The following is a 20,748-nucleotide window of genomic DNA, read 5'->3' as shown; positions in this document are numbered from 1 at the left end:
ATGCTTTGAATACCCTACGGTTTCTGGCTGCACATATGGAGCTTCACAACGTTTTGATATTGAGGGTTCTATCCATTCAGTTCATCTGTTTCAGCATTATGTAAAGGTGTGGGCATGTTATTTGGCTGATCAGCCAATGTTATATATCCACCCACACACAAAGCTACCAAGAGGATATTTAGTTGGATTAAAGATTATTAGATATCTCCATTATCCTGATAATGAGAATGTTCTTGTGAGCCGTGCAAAGTATGAATCACTTACAGACACAGTCTCCAGAAGACGACTCTGAAACAGACTTCATCGCACATTCAAACATTAATGTCTGATAAGTGTTTGTTCGCCGCTTATTCCTCGGTTATGAAAACAACAACAACCGAGCCAACCAGATCATTCAACATATTTTCAGGCAGAATAATATGGTGGAAATGACAATTGATTCTAATTATTATGTAATCACGTACATGCATGCCAAATATTGCTGACTGCAGTATGTATTTTTGCAGCACTGAAATAGCTGCATGAGAATGATCACAGACACACCAATATGGCTGCCTCCAAACCACGCTCACAAATACAAAAGTTTGTATATGGAGAAGTTAGCTTTCTTCATTTAGATTCAGATGAGGCCTGGTCTGTTAGGTTAATTGCAAAGACTTGTACTTCTGTGTATATTTCTGTGTTTTCTCTGGTTTCTCACCCTATAATCAGTCTATGTGGAAGAATGTCCATGTGTATATACGTGCATACGACCGATTAGGGAAAATTAGAGGCAGAAAAGGGTAGATTTAGAGAAACAGCGGGTTAGGGAATTTGGAGAAAGAAAACAAGCCAGCGGCAGTAGGAGGGATAGTAATTTTGTACGTCTCTTCAAGTCTTGTGCCTTACTGGTTGCATTGTGTGCCTGTGCAGGAGAGGAAACTCAGGGGCCACCGGTCTTTGGAGAGCCCGCAGGTTTCAGCCTATTGCTGCGTGTGTTTTCGGTTCCAGTTGTCTCGCAGAGCCACGCTTCTATTGATCGGCCGGCTGCAAGTGAGCAGTAGCTTATGGTTAGAATAGAAACCTCACTTGTTGGATAGAGTCTCTCTCTCTACTTGTCTCTTCATTTTGGGTAATTCTTAATGGTGTCACGCCATTACTCTCTCGTTATGTCTTTCTCTCTCTGTACCCAGCTGACTGCTCTCACCTAAAGATGCATGAACAATTAAACACACCACTAGTTCACTGGCTACATGTTAATAAATAACATTCAAGCGACTGGTCTTTCTCAAGTCTTTTTTGTTATACTTTTTCAATTGGTAAGAATAGTCATAATAATATTCCATGCAAAACTTACTTTGTGGCAATGAGGCAAGTAAATAAATACTGAATGGACTGGATGATTATGTACATTATTCAGCCGTTGCTCTCCGATGCTGCTGTACAATGAATGTTACATTTTTGATGGAAGTACTTAAACACACAATATGAGAAGTTGGCATGTTTCATTTCAATTAGAGAAAAGACCGTGTGACATATCTGTAAGAAAAAAAGAACGTCCTCCGAATACAAAAAAGAGAACACATATTTTATTTGAATTACAATGCATGTTGGGAAGTGTGCTAAAAAGTTTTAACAGGCATAGTTTGACGTTCAATGTTATGCACATGTTCACTTTCTTGTGAAGATGAGACGATAAATACAACTCTAGTAAACCTACATTGAGCGTGCAGATGAACAGGTGTTGTAAATCTTTACTATGTCAATTATGTCTCCCTAATGGTCTAAATATTTAGATTTTAATCAAATTAAAAAATAGATGGATAATAGATGTTAAAACAAATACAGATGTGGCCTGGCCTATAGAACCATTCCATGCCCCCTCCACCCACAACCATCTCTCTCTCAGTTCTCCCTGGCGCTGCACACCCAATGTGGGCGATGCTGATGTGAAAAGACACCGTTACTTAACAGTGACTCACAGTGCAGCGGTACACCCCACCACCATCACTGCAAAACTCTCCTCACTTTGCAACCCCCCCACCTTCATTGAAGGTGTTTCTCTTTTTATCCTTGCTCCCTTGCATCCTTCTTCAGCAAGAAAAAAAGTTAGGGGGACATTTGAGACAAAGGATGGAAAAATGAAAATTGAGGGTCTGAAAACGCCAACACACATCTCACTCCCTCTTTGAGGCCGTACGGAGCCGCTGGCAGGGTCACGAGAATAAAGAAGGGATACATATTGTACCGTGTCTATTTAGATTTCAAGAGAGCGTACAATTTCAGTAGCATGAATTCAGGCAGGTTTTCAACTCTAAAACCAGCACTGGGGCATAAATATCTGAAAACAATGCTGGAGGAACATCAGAGAACATCACCACAACACACACGCCCATACTAGGAGGGATTGTAAGTTACAGTTGAAACCAGGGATCAGTAGTTCTTTATGTAGGTCAGTCCATGTCAGCCAATAAGTCCAATTACCATCAGCCTCCGAACTAGAACAGACTACGACCACCGCTCTGCTGCTTTCGTGGATGAAAATCCTAACACTGCAGAGTAAGGATTTTATTAAAAACTGTACACATAATTATTTGATTGGGATCGGGGGGAGTTTAGAGTTTAACAACAAGGTTGTGGAAATATTCGAGGGGAATGTTCAACACGAGGCCTGCACTGTAATGTGAGATGACAACATTTCCCCTTGTTCGAGCAATATGAACAGATGCATCTTTCACAATGTCTGAGGTCTTTTCAGCAAACTGCCTCAGCCCCTCCTCAAATGCATATCCCGCAGAAAATACAACCCCCCCCCCCCCCCCCCCCAAAAGAAAAGAAAAACCCTGCAACTTATCAGCAGCAAGAGTGCACTCAATGATTCATACACTCTTTTAAGAGAACTTGAAACCTTGGCTCTATTTCTGTCCCAGCCTCTCTCTGTGTTTGCTGCACAGTGGAGCAGATGGATTTAGTGAGACTAAGTAGTTTGATATTTCTATTGGTTTTCTCCGTTTATTTTCACTCTCTCTTTCCCTCTATCTCAGTGATCTTTCTCATCATATGGAGACCAAGGTCATGGCTGATTGAAATATAATAGAAGTGTAGACATCTGGCCTAATACTGTGGGAAGTTAAATCTATTTTAATGGCCCCTGCCGCAGTGGATTCTCTCTGATGCACTCTTGCGCTTCACTGACAGTAAATCACAATGTTCTCTTATTACCCTGACTGGAATGAGGGCATAGAGAAAGAACAATGAGGGATCCACATCATTTGTTTTTACCCCTCCCTTGCTTTTTCCTCTCCTCTGTGCTCCTCCTCTCCTCCCCTCGCCACTCCGTTTGCGACTCATAAAGCAAGGGGCTTAAAGAGAGTGACATCATGAAAATAAAAATAAAGGGGATTATGGGCGAGCTATTGTGCCATATGTGATTACTGGGGCTTCCATGTTCCCTTGAGGGGGGATGAGTGACTACGAGACAACATATTTTATTTATTTATATGATCTCTAATGAATAAGAATAGAAAATGTGTGAGACCACAGTGTTGCTCCGCATTCTGAAGAAAAAAAATTTGATTCAAACATTGAAGAATAATCTATTCGTCTTGAAAAGATCAGAAATGTTTTTTCACCTTTCATCTTTACACGATTATGTAAAGGTGTGGGCATGTTATAAAAATACATTTTTTATATTTTATATCTTTTCATTTGAACACACTTAAATATGCAGCACTTTCTCCACGCCTTTTTTCAAACTCTTCCTCTGCAGATGTGTTTTTAGAGTTCAGATGCAATCCAGCGCAGGTCCACCCACATCTGCAATGGAGAGTCAGGTCCTCTTTACCAACCTAAATGAGATCCATTTTGATGTGACATTTGAAAGAACCACCCGTGCATGGGGGAGCATAGAGGAGGTTAGCTCACTCTCGCGCTATTGGTCGAGCACACCGCAGCCCACCTTTGGTTAACGGATGCTGCGAATGACCCCCGAGCAACTATTAGTTGCAGTAAACCCCCGCCCCCAAACCCTCCTCCTTGCACACTTCACTTATCCCAGTTCTGTCTCGCTGTCAGTCAGACCGCTGGGTCTGCTATTCCTTTCTCCTTTTATTGTACTACCCTGTCTGCTTGTCTTGATGCATCACCCAAACGCAGTTCCTTGCCCTTTCAACGCCGGGTCAGACAGCCTTTGTGGACCCCGCGGGCCGTGATCGCAATGGTCACTTGTGCAGCACACCTCAGCAACGTTCAACATCCGCTGAAGACGTGTCTGATTTCCACCCTTTCTCGGCTCTGTTGAAGGTTGATATTTGAAGGTGATTCGTGAAATTCCCAGTAAGACGTTTCAAAGATTTACTGTTGCCATCCGTCTATCTGAAATACACAGAGTGGACGTGAAGACCTTTATGTATGCATGGCCAGCTGTTGTTTGTCACCAAAATCATGCTGCTGTCATTTTTTCCCACAAAGTAGCATATGGCTGGATGACTTTCCATAGGACACTGTATGCGCATTCAAAGTTAACAGCTTCATGACAGGTTCTATTTTCTGATTTTCATGTATTACAGGAAACACTTTGAGTGTTTCAGTCACCAACACCGTAACAATAAACTACATGGAAGACAGACAGCTCTTGTCTTTGGACTATTTACTCTAAGCTCAGCTGATTGATGTGTTTACACTTGTACAGATGTTTTAATTACTTAAGATAGCACGGTGGCGCTGTTAAGTTAAAGAGACTGTCAGCCTAAAAGCTTCCATGTTAAGGGGACATTTCAGCTAACAATGCATCTGCCCAGATTTGGGGTGTTTTAGAATGCCATGAGGATGTTAACTTGGTTGTTTTTCCGTGTTAGCAAACCAAGCGAAAGAGGCTTACATACAAGGGGGCAACCAGAAATCATACAGCTGTTTTTCTGTTCTGACCTTTGGAGAATGTCTGGAGTTTCCCCTTCACACATGTAGCACACAATAGGACATTGTCTGTCTCAGACATGGTCTTGACTACTGGAAATACGTTTGACCCTTGGTTTTTTTCTTTTAACGTCATCAATGCGCACATTTCAAAACACTACAAAGACCATCTCTATAGCAACATCAAGTATTTAATGGCTCTCAATCAGACATTAGATGCGCGGTGTATTGAGGAAGAATTTGACCATATGAATGTAAGTGATTGTAGGTTCAAAGCAAACAGACAACTTGAGTAAAAGTTTGCGTCAGATTTTTCTATGATGTATTTTAATGTATTTTTTAATGTTAGAAGTTGTATATTTCTGGATCTACTATAGATCTCAACACTGGGGCGAATTATCTCCCTCCTTTTTTCCCAAGAGAAACAGGGTTTGCTCTGTGTATGTTGTCAATATCCCATAGAGAACCATCTCGCATCTATAAACTAAGATAAAGCAATATGTTGCTCTGAGGTTTATCACAACCGATGTTCAAAAGAAGCTCGGTGCTTGTTGAAGTTACAGGAATAAAAAAAGGAAAGAATTGATTTGTAGATTCTTCAAAGGTCCAAAGGAACGTCCTTGTCCAGGAAAATGACAGATTTGCTTAAATTTCACCTCTAGAAGTGAGAGGGGGAAGGTTGGAGAGAGAAGGCTGAATCAACATTTGGCATCTCTTTCTGACCCCTCTCTCTTTTATCCACTCTCATTCATGTCCTGAAAGACAGTATATTTATGAATTATTTATCTATTTTTGAAAATATTAAACTTGTGATGTCCTTGTCCCGTGTCTAATCTCCAAGGGCATCACAAGAAGCTGTAAAGGAAACAAGAATTCACCAAAGCAATGAAAGACACGGTCGTAAAATAACCCCTGACAGCATTTAAATCTTGGTACATACGTCAACGCGTTAATGCCATCCTTTTTTTTTATTTCATCTTTGCCATTGCAAAGGGTTGAACCCCACAGTTGGGTTTCAGAGCTTTACAGAGTAAACTATGACAATGATCTTCCTCAAACCTTATCCAAGAAGTGCTGTTCACAGCCTAACCAACATTTCAACATGGTTTTGCTGGAAGTTCAGAAGACATATATGTAATGAGACAGATCAGAAGATTATATTTTGAAAGGCACAAGAAAACTATGTATTTTCTCTTTGAGACTTGAGGACCAAAAGGTCATTATCAATTAATTATGTCATTATTTTGCTTAATGAATTCCGTAACCACAAAAAATCCCCAATTCTGAGACCATGGTGAGGTCATTAAATATCAGTTTTGTTAAGAAAACAGATATTCAGTTTGTTATAGAGGACTAAGAAGCTTGAACCAGCAGATAATTTATACAGACCCACAAACCGGTGTGATTTATCTCTATTTATTTATTAAATTAAACCTAGTGCATATGCTTGTTAACAATGATAACAAAGACACATTTGCAAAACCTTTACCATGGGAAATTTATTGTCAGTGATAATATTTCTGAGCAACCACCAAGAATAAGTGTTATGGGAAGAGAAAACAGCACATCACCCCCTGATAGTCAACTACTCTGTTTTAGTATTAGCATTTTGTCCCTAATGATAGTGCACATTATGAGACTTTTATCCTATCTTCAAGCACCAGTTCTGCTCGTGGGGAAATTTTAGCTGTTCCTCGACGTTTCTTGCCATTTGTTTGCTAAAAGTATTTGTTTGCAAGATGAATTGCTGCACTGGCAGGCGAGATGACAGCCGACACGAAGATGATATTGAATTGATTTCTGAAATGTTGCAGAACGGGCTAGTTGATGTGTACCACGAGACATGAATAATAAAAATTCTATTAAAAAGCTCTTGAATGGCTGACACTGGAATATTATTTGTGATGATTAATTTTCTTCAGTCATTATAAAGGGGAGTTGGCATCAGATTGCCTCTGACAAAATTGCTTTTCATTCCCTGGTGAATACCCTCAATATGCTTTTTGAGAACACAAAACCATATTTCTCAGTGCAATATTATGTCAAGGCCCTGGAAAAGACAAGCATGTATCACCTTATTAGTACCATAAAATGTGTGCTGCTTTACCTGCTCGGGGTCATTTTGACTTGCTGGACACATTTCGTTATGAGAGATGCAAGGTCTAAAAAATAAGGCTGGCATCATAATAATGAGATTCTTTTTAAAAAAGCCACTGAGTGTCTTTGGTGTTTTGTCGCATAATGAATTTGATTAACTGTATTTTAAAGGCGTGCAGGCTGACAGTTTGTCGCTTTAAAGCTGTCAAGATTTCTAAAGCAAATGGTTCTGTTGTAGTCTGATTCAAATTCATTTGCTCTGTATGTTTGTGTTGAATTAATTAATTACACTTTTGTAAGCGTAACAATTTGCATTTGTAATTATTTTTATTTCCAGCAAAACATGAGAGAGTTGCTGCTGCAGCTCAGCGTTCTGCTGCTAACACTAATGTGAACAACAAAGTGCAACAGTGCCTTTTAAAAGGCAAACATGATGCCTTTTAATTACTCTGGAACATCTTTTGTAGCAGTTTCTCTCCTGCGTTGTTATTGAACTTCAATTGACCATGAAAATGCTGTGAAGCAGTACTGTTGTCTGGTGGGCATGTTTTACTTAAGATTTAAGTCATGAAATAACTGTTTTATTTATGCTTGAACTAAATGTTGCACTGATTTGGGACACAAGTTCAACCCAGTTATGCTGTCATGATCTGTTTCTTTTTGCCCACACAGTTGGAGGTCTATCCGGGACGTGCACGTTTCATTTTCCTTTGCTTAATTAACATTCAACATTAGCTTCCTCCAACCCTGAAAATGCGACAAAAAGATGAGCAAATGAGTAAAGGCTGCTGTGAAAAAAATTTTCCTTTCCCTGCATTTCCAGAGCTACTCCAGTCATGGTAGAGGCGGCAGTGGCGGCGGAGCAGGGGATGAAGACTACGAGATCCCCCCCATCACCCCCCCCAACCACGCAGACCCTTCCCTGCTGCACCTCATGGAGCACGAATCAGGTTACCCTTTCCACTCCCTGCCTCACAACGGCCTGCTCAACGCCTACTCCTACCCCGAGCTGCCCGCCCTCATGATGTCCAACATGCTGGGTCAGGACACCCACCTCCTCTCCGGGCCCATGCACTCAGTGAGTACACCTTTCATTGTCCCCTTTTAGCTGCGGCCCTTTGTGATCACGCCAGTCGAGGCCCGTGGTGGGCTATTAGTCTGCGTGGTCAGAGGGCTGGAAGTCAGCCAGCGAGTCGGCGCTGACAACATTTTATCTGAATGTTTCAAAGATTTTTATTTTTTTAATGCTTCCAGAAGTTATTGATCCTATGAAACTCCATTGAAGTGATAGACACATGAAGTCGGCAATGCAGCAATGAAACATTAAAATGGAGGGGTTTTTTTCTCTGTGCTGCTTTCGAAAATAATTTATTTTTTATTGAAAAACATTATCTTTTTAGAGATATAATTTCACCTGCTACGGACCAAACCAGTTGGGAGGATATCGTCTAAACTTGCCTAGAGTGTATATTACATGCATGCAACATTTATAAGTATAAAACGTTGGCAACACTGCTTGTTAAAATCCATTCAGTTGATCAACTCGAATATTTCAATGCCTCAAACTGAGCCGAGAAACGGTCCCAGAAACTCGGCGCTGCACTTTTTCACTCGTATGATCAGCAAAGCCAAAGAGTAAAGAGAGTAACGGGGATGGAGGGAGGGGCAGCCATGTTTTGAACAGTAAATCTCGAGGAGAAGAGGGGGCTATCCCTTGTCAGCGGATTTTTCTTTTTCAAAAGGATGCTGAGGACCCACAATCCCCCCTCTAGAAAAGGGAGTTTTTCTTGCGTTAAACTCGCTTCAGACTGAACTTGTAAACACCCCTGGCGAACACATTCAGATGCTTTAATCATAGGATCGAACCAGATGAATTATAGATAGCCTGTGTGGTGAATTATTCAACGTTATATACTTTCATCCGACATAAATATTACTTTTTTTCTCTCTGCCCTCCATCATGAATATTTATGCTTTAATGTGAGCATCCATGGCATTTATCCTCCGTTAATCAGGTCTTATGTGATTTTCAGAATCAAACCGCATAAATTGCAAGCTTCACTTTTTTGTTCCATGGCTGGTAGCTGAGGCCTCCATTAAAGCCCGACTTCTGGATTAGGTCACAATCCATTTGCTACTGTGCTAAAGATGCTTGGTACAGACAAAATATCTTGTTGACCGGAACATTTTCAGTGTGCATGGATGGTTTTGAAACTTCAACACAATAATTTGGATGAGCTGTTTTTATTGGAGTATAATATACAAACTGGATCCATAAATGCGGTATTTATGTCTAAAGTTTATTCTAATGTGATGTCAACGCACCAGTATATGTAACAAAGCAGCCCTTTTAATCCAGCAGCATTCCCGAAGGAAACGGAGAAGGAGGGCCTGCTTCTTAAACAGCTTTTGTTTCACCTTTCCAATTATTTATTTTCAAATAGCCTTCAGGGTAATGTTCCATTTTCTTATTTCACACCCCCTTTTCTCATAAATGAACCGTCATTGCAATAAATCACCGCACAAACAGAGACTTGCACACAGTGTGAAAGGGCCAGAGATTTATGTAACACATTCATGTTTCCCACTTCCACATTTTAGTACTACTCTAGCACAGCCTGGCTAATAATAGCTGCTATTAATATTTCTTGTTGCCTAGCAACCCTGGGAAGTAATAGCTTACTCTGGAAAAATAGATGACCGATAAGGAAGAAGGTGGGGGTTTGGGGTGAGGGGGAGGGGGTTTGGGGGGATTCAATTCATTTATTATCTCCCGGGACAAGAAGAGCTTATTCTGAAGCTGCGGAATAGAAAAGTAGGCTGGATATTGAGAAATATTTTAAAGCAATTGAAGGTGACGTTATTTTCATTTTAGTTCCATTAGGGATGTTTCATTTCATGTGGCCCCAACAAAGTCAATCAAGTTTAATTTCATACCGATAAACTCATAACAAGGAAAATTGAATTAATGCCTACAAATGCTTAAAGAATAATAAGGGGAAAGGGGAAAAAGGTTTGTGTGAAGATGAGGTTGGAAGTAGAGAGACAAGCCTTTACCTTGGCTGTATTGTATTAACACAAGCCGTCCCTCAAAATTGGAGGAGATAGCTGGCAAACTAAAATGCTAATCGTTCAACTGTCTTCTTTCACTGTTTCAGAAGAAGCAAATGAAAAGTTAACAGCGTTACCTTAAGGATGTACTCCTCTTCAATAAAAGCCTTCCTTCAGAGCACATGTAAACCTCCTACAAGTACAAGCTCAGCTGGAGCAACAGATACACTTCATCTCAAGGGATGTTGTTGCTGGTTTTTGTACAACATTTAGCCCGAGGCTAACGCTCTGTAAACTTCTCCCTGCTTTGGGATTCTCTTTTCCAGCACATCGATCCTACAGCAAACACTGTTAAATCCTTACAGCAGCGAGAGCAGTGGGATGACTATCATCTTCATTCTGCAAACCGTACTCACACAATTTTTCATCAGTTTGTCCTGGCAGTTTTTAAGTCTGTAGTTTCTGCTCATTTATCGATCGCTGTATAATAAGTAATCTAATGATTTCTGGCAGGCAGAACATCATATGTCTCGACAAGAGCTATGCTTTTTCTTAGCTAAATTCATTATGTCTGACAACCTCCTCTTTCCCATCTAATTATGACCTCACAGACAGCAGAAATATTAGTTAGCGGATGCAAAAAAATTGCATTATTAGGTAAATATCAAAGCTTGAACATTTTATATTTATCAACTGGCAGAACCAGCACCTTTCTGCTGCAGATGCAGGCTGTTCATAACAGTCTCAAATGCCATTTGTGAACCATTTTTCTTAAAATTGCGCCATCTCAAAGAACTCCAACAAGCAGAAGGATCATTGGCGTTACAACAGAATGCGCTGACGATCAGAAACGCTTTGACATTCTGTTAACTCCTCCCTGCAAGACTGACCTACTCTGTCAGCTCAAGGATGAAAGGGACACGTATTGGATGACTGGATACTGCGAAATGTATAACGCATCTTCGTGTGAGTGCTCAATGCAGAGAGAGAGAGAGAGAGAGAGAGAGAGAGAGAGAGAGAGACTCCCCGCCTCACACTTAGCTGCCAGCGTTCCTGCCACCCTGGCGCTCGGGGGAAAGGTGGCACCCAGGGGTCCCATGTTCAACAAGCCCCCCCGGTCGTTCAGGTCTGGCTGAGGATACAGCCGGAGGGAGATACAAGCAAGATCTAGCGTGTAGAAAAAATAAAGGAGGAGGGACACTCGCCAGCAGACGGTAATGAGGGGTCGTGGAGGAGTTTGCAGAACAGCCCCAACGCGGAGCCTTGAGGGGCACCAGCACGTTTAAATATTGAAACAGAGCAGCAGCCCCAGTCTCATTACCAGTGTAATGAGGCTGGAAACGGAGGAGGAAAGCCCCTGCTGTCGACAATGCACCTACCAGTTTTACAAGTTTATCTCACACAGTCGGTCACATGAATCCTGATGGGAAGTTTGTTCAGTTTTATCAAACAAATGGGGCCATATTATAATGTTTTTGGCAACGTGCGTGATAGACGGTCAACGTTGTAAAAGTGTATACGTGGTGTATTTAATCTTCTTTTAGATCAAGTTTAATTTGAACTTGTGGAAAGTTATGGATCTCTAGCAGTTTGACTTCCTTGGCTAGTTGCTAAATTGTTTTTCTGCTCAGGTAGTGCGATACAGTACTGTGTGTGTATGTGTGTGCGTGTGTGTGTGCTTTATTTACTGCATTGTTCTTTGTCACAGGTTTCTACGAGGTCATATGACTTTATTTAAACTGTGAAAGGAAATGTATTTAGCATGACTTAGCACTTAGGACATGGCCATAACCATTTTAATGCAGCAACATAAAACCTATATTGACGATATACATGTATGTGTGTGTTTCGCAGTGCATGGATAGTTGGATAGGAGCCTAATCTGGCCAATAAAAAGATCCAATGTTGAGTGAAAGCATATCAACTTTGTTCACGATACCCAGACAAATATATTGATATGACATAAAGAAAACAGAAATGCACTAAAAAGTATTGATAGGTAAATCCAGTGGACTTCTCTCCCACCATGTAAAGATAAGGACTGCCTTTAAATATACTTAATTTAGAAGGGGGGCTGTTTGACTTGACTTCTCATTCACAGTGCAGCTAGATTTTTTGTTTGTTTGATTTTTTTTCATTTAAAAAAAAAATTGAAACAGCAATCTTTTTGTGCAATGTAGGTTTTAGACGTATCTCATATGACCCGCTTGCTCTACTGCCTTCCACTGAGAGAGAAATGGCATCTCGGTGACGTTCCCTGATAAATCACCTCTTTGTAACAGTAGAAATGTTTTCTGTTTCTGGCTTTTCATTTCGCAAAAAGACAGATGCCCTTCAGTGCCACACGCCACAACAGGGGTGAACAATGTGTCTTGTATCCGTCAAAAGAAATGACAGCGAGATATTTGTTAGGGCGCTCCCGTTTCTCTTAGACCGAAACAAATAGGCTTCCGAGTGAATTGTGCTTTTAAAAAAGTAAAGCTTGGTTTTGTGCAGCTTATTATGCAGGCTTCAGAGTGGAGTAATGAAGAGGAGTATTAACAGATTGAGCATTAAATACAAATGCACATTCATTGCTTCTCATGAATATTCATGCCGCTAATTCAAATAACCTTAGGCGACTGTTACCACTAATGAATAATTAAAACAGCTTGGTCACAGAGATTTGAACATTGCGTTACAGCTGACTTTCTGGGATCATCTCGTACAAGGGTAAACAATTAGGAACGGCAAAGACAGATTTCAGTGATGATGAAAATACGTGTGGAAATCTTTCATGTTGTCATATTAGTTACGGGCCATTGCGGCTCCAAAAGAGAATGTGATGATGTGCGAGAGGACGATGAGGTGAAGAGTTGGCATTAATAATAACTATTAATTGATTAACCAATTACTCATATAATCAAGAACTTTTTTAAATGTTAGTTGAAATAGTTTTATAAGTTATTAAACATCAGAGAGAAGTGAAAAAAAGCTATTTAAATTGGTAACATTACTGTAAAGTGCAGTTGCCATTTTGTAGATTAGAATTAGCAATTGATCAATAAAATCTTAAGCCTGAATGTAATTTTGTCAAAGGTTAAAGGGCCACGTCCTCAAACCCTCTGAGCAGCATGGCTCAGTCAGGAGGCTTCAGCATGCAGCGCTTAACAAAGCGGGACTAGACGTGTCCACATTTACCACGCGGGCTCTAAAAAAGCCCGTCACCCGTGAGCGCCGCGAGCGGGAGAACCCTGCACGGCCCACTTAAAAGGGGGCCTCCGCTGTTTCCTTTGAGAGATCCGCATGGCGACTCGTCCCGCACGCCACCACCGCAACGCTAATTAGCCCCGCCACACAGCCAGCCTGTGGGGATAATGTCCCATTATTAGAGTCATTTGTTTCAATTAACCGCTCTGTGATTCTACAATAGCATGGCACGGCCCAGTGCAAAGAAGCCATTACTCTCGCCCGAGGAGCTACTGAGGTGTGTGTAGGACGTTTTTTTTTATTTTTTATTAAATACCTGCTTCTGCCAGCGTTGGTGCTGCCAGGCTCCACTTTATGCCCAATCATTGATGAGTTGATGAGCACTGACGGAGCGAAAAAGTCCTGCCTAAGATCCCTTTTTTCACATTATTGTGTGAAAAAAGGTGTGCGCTTTCCTGACAACAGAAAGTTATTTAAGGGGATTGTAGAGTCAAGCTATAGGTTGTCACTTTTACATGCTGAGACTATTCTGGTGTGCTGAATTATTACTATACCACTGTATACTTGTATAATTGCATGTATATTGCTTTGACACCATTAATCCACTATTTCAGACTCGTGAAATACCAATTATTCTAGTTTTATGGCCGACGTCAAGCAAACTTGTTAATAGCCCGTTTGTGGTGTTTGTGCACCTGCACACTGCTTTGCGTTGGTCACAGCTGGAGGCTGAACGCGCCTACTGGTTGCAGGTTGCATAAGACATAAGTATGAGAGAGATTATGACTGGGATTTGTTGCCTGATGTAAGAGGAATACGGTTTGTATAAATGGCTTTGATGTCGGTTCTTCAGTGATTCTTCAAGCATTAAAAAATATTGTCTACTAAAATGAGCTTTTTTTAATACCCCTCTTGCCTAATCATTTGCATAGTGTTTTTGCTGCAGGCTTCACTGTAAAATACCTCAATGTTTTTGGACACTTAATAGCAGTACTACAGAGAAGCTTATCAACTCCAAATGCTTCTGAATACAATATTTCACAGCACTTTTGTTTCCTTTCAACACTACATAATGGAGACTTCGATTGTTACCAAGAGGTTGCTGCCCTGTGATGCCTCTGTTGCCAGGCTCCCTCATTGGCTTTCTCCCCCGCTGTGCGGATGTTTACAAAGAGACATCACCAGCTCAACATTAAAGGGTTCAAGTTGTCCCCTCGGGCTGTTGCTATGGAAATAACCCTGCTATGGTCGCTCATTCATGTTTGATTAATTGTTTTTTTTTCTGTGCTGTTGCCTCTACAAAGAACTCATCTTGGGAACATTTCATCTTTAAAACAAAGAACAAAAAAAGATAAATATGTCCAAATGTGTTTTATTTGGACTTTGAAATATTCTCTCCTCCTGCTGGGCTTACATTTTGTGGATGTTGCGTGGTGATAAAAAGTCTTACAAATTGTATTAGTGTTGTAGTAATGTTAATACAGCGATGCTTGTAAAGCTAAACAAAGAAAAAAACATTTGACCTGGACTGAGGAGAATTCGCTTGCTCTTTTTCCTGACTAATTTGCACTGTGTAGTGTAGTGCTGAGCTACAGCAACCCACTGGGGCCAATTAGAATGCCAGCGGAGCCGGGGAGTTCGTAGCAGATGCTTTTGCCACTATTTATCAAAATCTAATCAGCCCCCCCCTTCCCAACAGCTCGTTAAACTACTGTTAATCTAATTAGCTCTCACTTGCCACGGTGTTCACCACATTACCAAATATAAGGGCCTCAACTTTGCAATTTTAGGTTTATTAAGTAGGTCCAGAGCTCTCAGGCAGAGCTCATAGGGAGGAGCTCCTCAGAGCTGTCAATCATTTTCCAGAATCGGATAACTCATGCAGCTTAGTTCAGCAGTGGCTTTGGGCTTGAGTTTAAATTAAAGTATCTGCAGTGTTGGAATATTGGTTGGAATCAAAATCCACGTTGCCCGCTCAGTAGTGCCATCCCACATCTTTAAAAACTCAAATGAAATACTCAACATCTCAAAGAGCTGTAGTCGTTAGAGCGCTGTACCCAAACTGGATACAAATTCCATAAAAGGCTCTTTATAGATCAGGTCTGCACAACGCCCTCTGACGTCCTTTGATGTCTTTCAGATCGCGATCATGAATCTGCACTTCCGGTTCATTATGGTTTGGGCCGGGCTGTGTTTTTATTTGATGAGTGCTGCTCTCTGGACAAATGCCTGGTTCTACTCAGAGATCTGTGCGGCGGCTTTGACATGCAATCCTGCTCATTGGTTACAGATGGGCAGGCTGACATGGAGCTGTAATCGCTTCCAGATGAGTGTATATTTTAAGATATATTATAATCTATCATGCATCATGGTGAACCAGATGATTGAAATGCACAAAGAGAAAACTAACACAGTGACTGTAAAATAATTGACAGGGAGCCTGAGATAGGAACAAATTATAGAAACATGGAGTTTACTGTCAAACAGTGTATAATGTTCAAACAATTCTTCCGACCATAATGTTTACAGGCAGTCTCAGTTTAGAGAAGTTGAATCATTCAGATCTCAAACTGATTTGTTTACATTCTCATCTTGCCTGCCAACATGTTGTAAGGCCACATTCTTCACAGCGTTGCACACAGGGACACTTTGAAATGCAGGTAATAAAAACAAAAATGTAAGCCCACATGTTCCCCTATCCTAATTAGGAAAACCTAGAAAAGACTTGCCTACTCGTTCGCAAAACCCACTCTAACATTTATTATCTTCTCCCTCCAGTCGAACTTAATGTTGTAATTCATTTCAAACACATGATGTAGGAGAAGCTTTGAACTTGTATTCATCATTCATCATACGATTCTGTGCTGCTACTAGCTACTGGATACAAGATTCAATTGACAAACTTTTCAAATTTAAAACCTGCTGACTTTGTACAAAAGAAGTGTGCCACTGCACTTTGTGCTTTGAATTGTTTTTTTGTGTTGCACTACACAACCTTCAGGAACCCACTTATTCTCTAAGGCTGCGAGTTATAGCTGGTGGTGAAAATTGCAAAAAAAATTATACATGGCATCTTAAAACTTATTATTCTCACTGCTGCTTCTCGAACCACAGCCATTTATCTATTTATAAACCCACAAAGGCTTAGAGTCTGTAACAGCTGCACTAAGCTGTGCTTCTCTTCAGTATGTTTGTGCGCAGACGTCCGTACTTGTATTGAGATTTATTTCAACGCGCCACACATGCAATTTTAGCAAATGTAAAACCACACTGAATTAAAGTAGTGTCAATATTGGGATACGATTCATCCCAGGGAAAAAAACGGTGGTCAAATCTGTAATTTGCATGTTTAAGAATGACTGATAAAAACCCTGCTTCTTCATTCCAATCCCTCAAAACTGTGTTTCTGCACCAAGTTCCTCATGATCTAAAGTGACCAAATTGACGTTGCTGAAGGAAAGCTGCCTTGGATCTGTAATTGCCACTTGAGACTACACTGGTCACGAGAAAAAGCTCTATGTCCGAAATCAGTCCCTTACTCACTCAAGCAAGGACCCACTAAACGAAGACAATCTCTGCTAACAACACACAGAGATGGAATAACTTGATGCTCTGCTCAGGTACTCAAACCCCCCTAAATGCTCACACCGCAAATGGTTGTTTGCCTCAAAATTGATGCTCTGCATTTTAACATTAACACCTTTAGCTGTAGCGAAGTGATCATTTTAATTCATAACGTACTGCATGTCACGAGCCTCTTTCATGCTTCTTAAAAAGGGTAGTTTAAAAGGTAGGCAACAATGCAATATGCGCTCTGATTACCAGGAAAGACTCCAAGTTTAAACTACTTTACTTGCTTTTTAGTCGGTCCTCGACGGAACATTGTCTTTGACGGATGTTCTTCTGGCGTTTTAAAGGGCTCCTTCTATGCCACAGTCAGAGGCGGAGGAGTTCGGGTACATTGTTTTAGTCTTCAGACAACATTTCCCTGCATAGACCTGCATGTAAAAATGGGTTCTTTGTGTTTTCTCTGTTGATGCGTTCACACTGACTCTGTACCACAAACTTTACAACACACTGAAAGCCAGGGCTTATGTGCATACTCTCATATTACCGTTGTTTGGCTTGAAATCCACCAAAGGGTTATACTTACTGCAAATGGATGGCATCTGGATTTGACTTAGCGTGTCACTCTGCTCCTGCTTTGTTGTAACGACCATCACAGCAAAAGAGAAAGCGTATCCGTGCATCACCTCTAGTAGTTCCTGTTTTTATGGCCTTTTGAAATCAATGCGCCATGCAGTACTCTCCACTTTGCTGCCCAGTGTGTATGATGATGATGATGATGATGATGATGCATACATTCGGGGGGTTGTGATTGGACAAACACTTTTATATTCTCCCGTACTATTACCTGATTTTATTGTCTGATTTAATGTGTTTTAAATGCTGTCAGTCACTGCATCTTTTTGTTATCAACCCTCTTCTCTCTACATCACTCCACATCTCCACTTCTATTCATCTGCTCTCAACATCAACCCTCTCTTCTTCCTATCCCACTTTCTCATTCTCCTTCTCTCTCTCTCTCTCTCTCTCTCTCTCCATCTCTCTGTCTCCTTGCTGTTTTGATTGTGACGCAGTTATCAGGCTGTCAATTCTAATCTTGTCTTGCCAGAGCAGTGCTGTCCATTCAGAATTACTGCGACCCCCCTCCTCCCTATCTGTCTCCCCACATCCACCAACCTTCAGACAACAGAAACGCTGATGGGATGAGCAAGTAAAGGCTGACTCTATAGACCAGGCTTCCTCTTATAAATTACCTGTGCACAAAATATATGCTGTGTACAGGACATGGTGGTCTTAGCTAGCAATACAGGTGTCCTAAATGAAGAGGAAATTTTACTTCATATATTTGAATGTCATTACACTTCAATTCCTTTTTTGCACAGACCCAATACATTTTGTAAACCGCCATGTGCCAACTGCTGGCATCAAATATTTAGCTCAAATTCAGAATATTGTTTAAATATCATTGATGAAAAAACAGCTTTCTAAATTAACAGAGTTCTTATTCTTTGATTTTTTGTTATAGTCTGAATTTGTTTGTCAAAAGAGAAAAATATATTTTTAATTTTTTGGTTCTGTAATTCACAAAGAAAATACATTTTGATTTTGATTTAAAAAAAATCAGTAAAAAACAAACAAGAGAAGCAAAATAATAGAATTACCTAAAACAGTTTATGTACCGAAATGAAATTTGACATAACGTCACTTCATGATGTCTTCAGCACAACTACAGACACACATGACAGGAGATACATCTCCAGAGGTCCAGAATACAGATTTTAGACGTCGGGATACAAAATCAAACTTTACAGACTCATCATTTGGCATCAGCAGTCACACAGGGAGAAAGAAATCGAACGTAGAAAAGGACCAGATAACCAATCTCTTCTCTGACACAATCAGAAAATAGATCAGAATGCAGTGCAGCCGCAATATGTTGCGTTGTGAATAAGGGATGTGAATCTCTTTTTCTCACATGACAGCAACAGCCGTCATATTCATTACTGCTCTCTGCTCAGGCCTTTGGAAACCGATGAAAATAAGCTTGTTATAGCGGATATGTTGGTATTTGTTTATCCATTAACAAGAATTTTCCAAGGCAGAAAAACTAAAATAACCAATGGTTCCATTATATAGTGGATATAAACAGTGTTGTTGCTTAATTTAATTGTGTTCTGTCTTCATCACTGGGTGATATGGTGGTTCACTTCTACAATGGGATCTGTAATCTTCAGCTTTTCTTTTTGTTTCTTTTCCAAAATTTGAAAACATTTATTTAGGTTTTGCAGTGATAGTGTGGGCTCCATGCTGAAGTTAGCTCACACATAACTCGACATTCCAAGATGCAAAGTAAATTATAATATATATATATATATATATATATAGTCACAGATGGCATAACATAGTGTATGTCTGAAAACATTTTTGCCATTAAGCCATCTGTTTTCTTTTCAGTCTTTGGGGTAATTCATATTTGGCCTCCTATAAGTTCACAAACGTGAACAATGAGAGACACAATGAGAGAGGGAAATAAATAAATAAAAGAATATGCTCCCTGCTCCCCTTGTTGATTGTGTGTAGCTGCAAGCTGTTGTGTGCTATTGCTTCTTCCTCTGTATGAATACATATGAATTTTACTGCAGATTATTTAGCCTTCTTTTTTTCTTTTTCTTTTTTTTGTCATTCTATTAACTCTACCCTCAGTTTATTCTATTTTCTACTTCAAAGGCTTGAGTGGAACAGATGTCGTTTCAAATGCCTGTCTTCTGCCTCATTGCCTAAAAGTGAGGGATGATTATTTTTTAATGAAACCAGGCGTCACAAAAAAATGAATATTACCTGTAAGCTGTGAAATAGACAAGCAATACTTTTGCATCACCCAAAATGAGAACACCCATTCATTTCCGCACATCACAAAAGCCATTTTGAAGTTTTTCTTTAGCTGCCAAATGTGCCCCCGGACCTTGAATTTTGATCAGTTAATTTCATGCTGTGTAGAATACAGTGTGTTGTTTGGCTGCTAATGCTTTGCTGAAACAATGTAATTTTCAAAGGCAGTCATTTCCTGTTTTCCAATTGACAGTCAAAGGACAAAACATGGCTGTTGCTTAATCCCGTGATAAGTATGCATTAGATGGATGTGAAGGCCTTTAAATGTCCTCAAGTTGCTGTTTGATACGTGCGCAGGGACAAATCTTTTTCCATGGTTTGTTCTCCCTCCCTGCTGAGTTTTAACACAGAAACCTAGGATCAGCGGATTATAAAAGGGAATTTTTGAAAGCTGTATTTCCGAAATGCAACTTGATGAAATAGGAACTCTGCCTTGGATATGGCTGCCTTTGCCAAAAAAGGAGTTCACTCTCACTTCAGTCAAAGCAATATTTGATTCAATACCCCTGACCTATAAATAGTGCACGTAAACATACTTCAATTCACATAATACCAAAGTACATCATTATATATTCCGTTTTTCATTATATCTTTTATTATATGGCTGGAAATTGGATTGTTATTTTCTGCCTTTATAGCAACCAAGATACTTTGCTGATGTTCCAGTGATACTAATGGCAACATCAAGCCGTCACCTTTTCCTCACCATCCTCCCTCAGCTGCACCTCTCTTCTCTCTCTCTCTCTTTCTCCTTATCTTCCTCTCACTCACTCCGCCCTCCCTTCCCCTCCCTCCTCTCATGTGCTTGATGTGTTCTCTCCTCAGCAAAGGAGGAAATTTCCATATAGAATCACAACCAGGATCAGGTGACCTGGATTTGACTCCTCGTCAAAGCCCTGCACAGAAAATGAAAATGTATTCATGTGTATTTGATGGAGTACATCACACAGATGTGAGCCGTTTTTGCCATGTGAAAATATAGTGTGATTGCAGTGTGTTATTGTTGACAAACCAACTGGGTACTTCCAATAATAAATACAGATTTCATCTTTATTTTGTCAT

General features: G+C 40.3%; 1 protein-coding gene across 3 annotated transcripts in view; it reads left to right on the top strand.

The window, feature by feature from the left end:
• Positions 1-20,748, top strand: part of LOC119223679 (TOX high mobility group box family member 2-like) — a 63,273-nt gene that overhangs the window by 35,633 nt on the left and 6,892 nt on the right. For all 3 annotated transcript variants that reach the window (XM_037481073.2, XM_037481074.2, XM_037481072.2), the window contains one exon: positions 7,814-8,068. In XM_037481073.2, coding sequence (XP_037336970.2) covers positions 7,814-8,068 — 255 coding nt within the window. The remainder of the gene's footprint in view (positions 1-7,813; positions 8,069-20,748) is intronic.

Source organism: Pungitius pungitius, chromosome 1 (genome assembly GCF_949316345.1).
Source record: "Pungitius pungitius chromosome 1, fPunPun2.1, whole genome shotgun sequence".
Taxonomy (NCBI): domain Eukaryota; kingdom Metazoa; phylum Chordata; class Actinopteri; order Perciformes; family Gasterosteidae; genus Pungitius; species Pungitius pungitius.
Note: the sequence above shows the minus strand (reverse complement) of the source record. Positions and strands in the feature narration are given on the sequence as shown.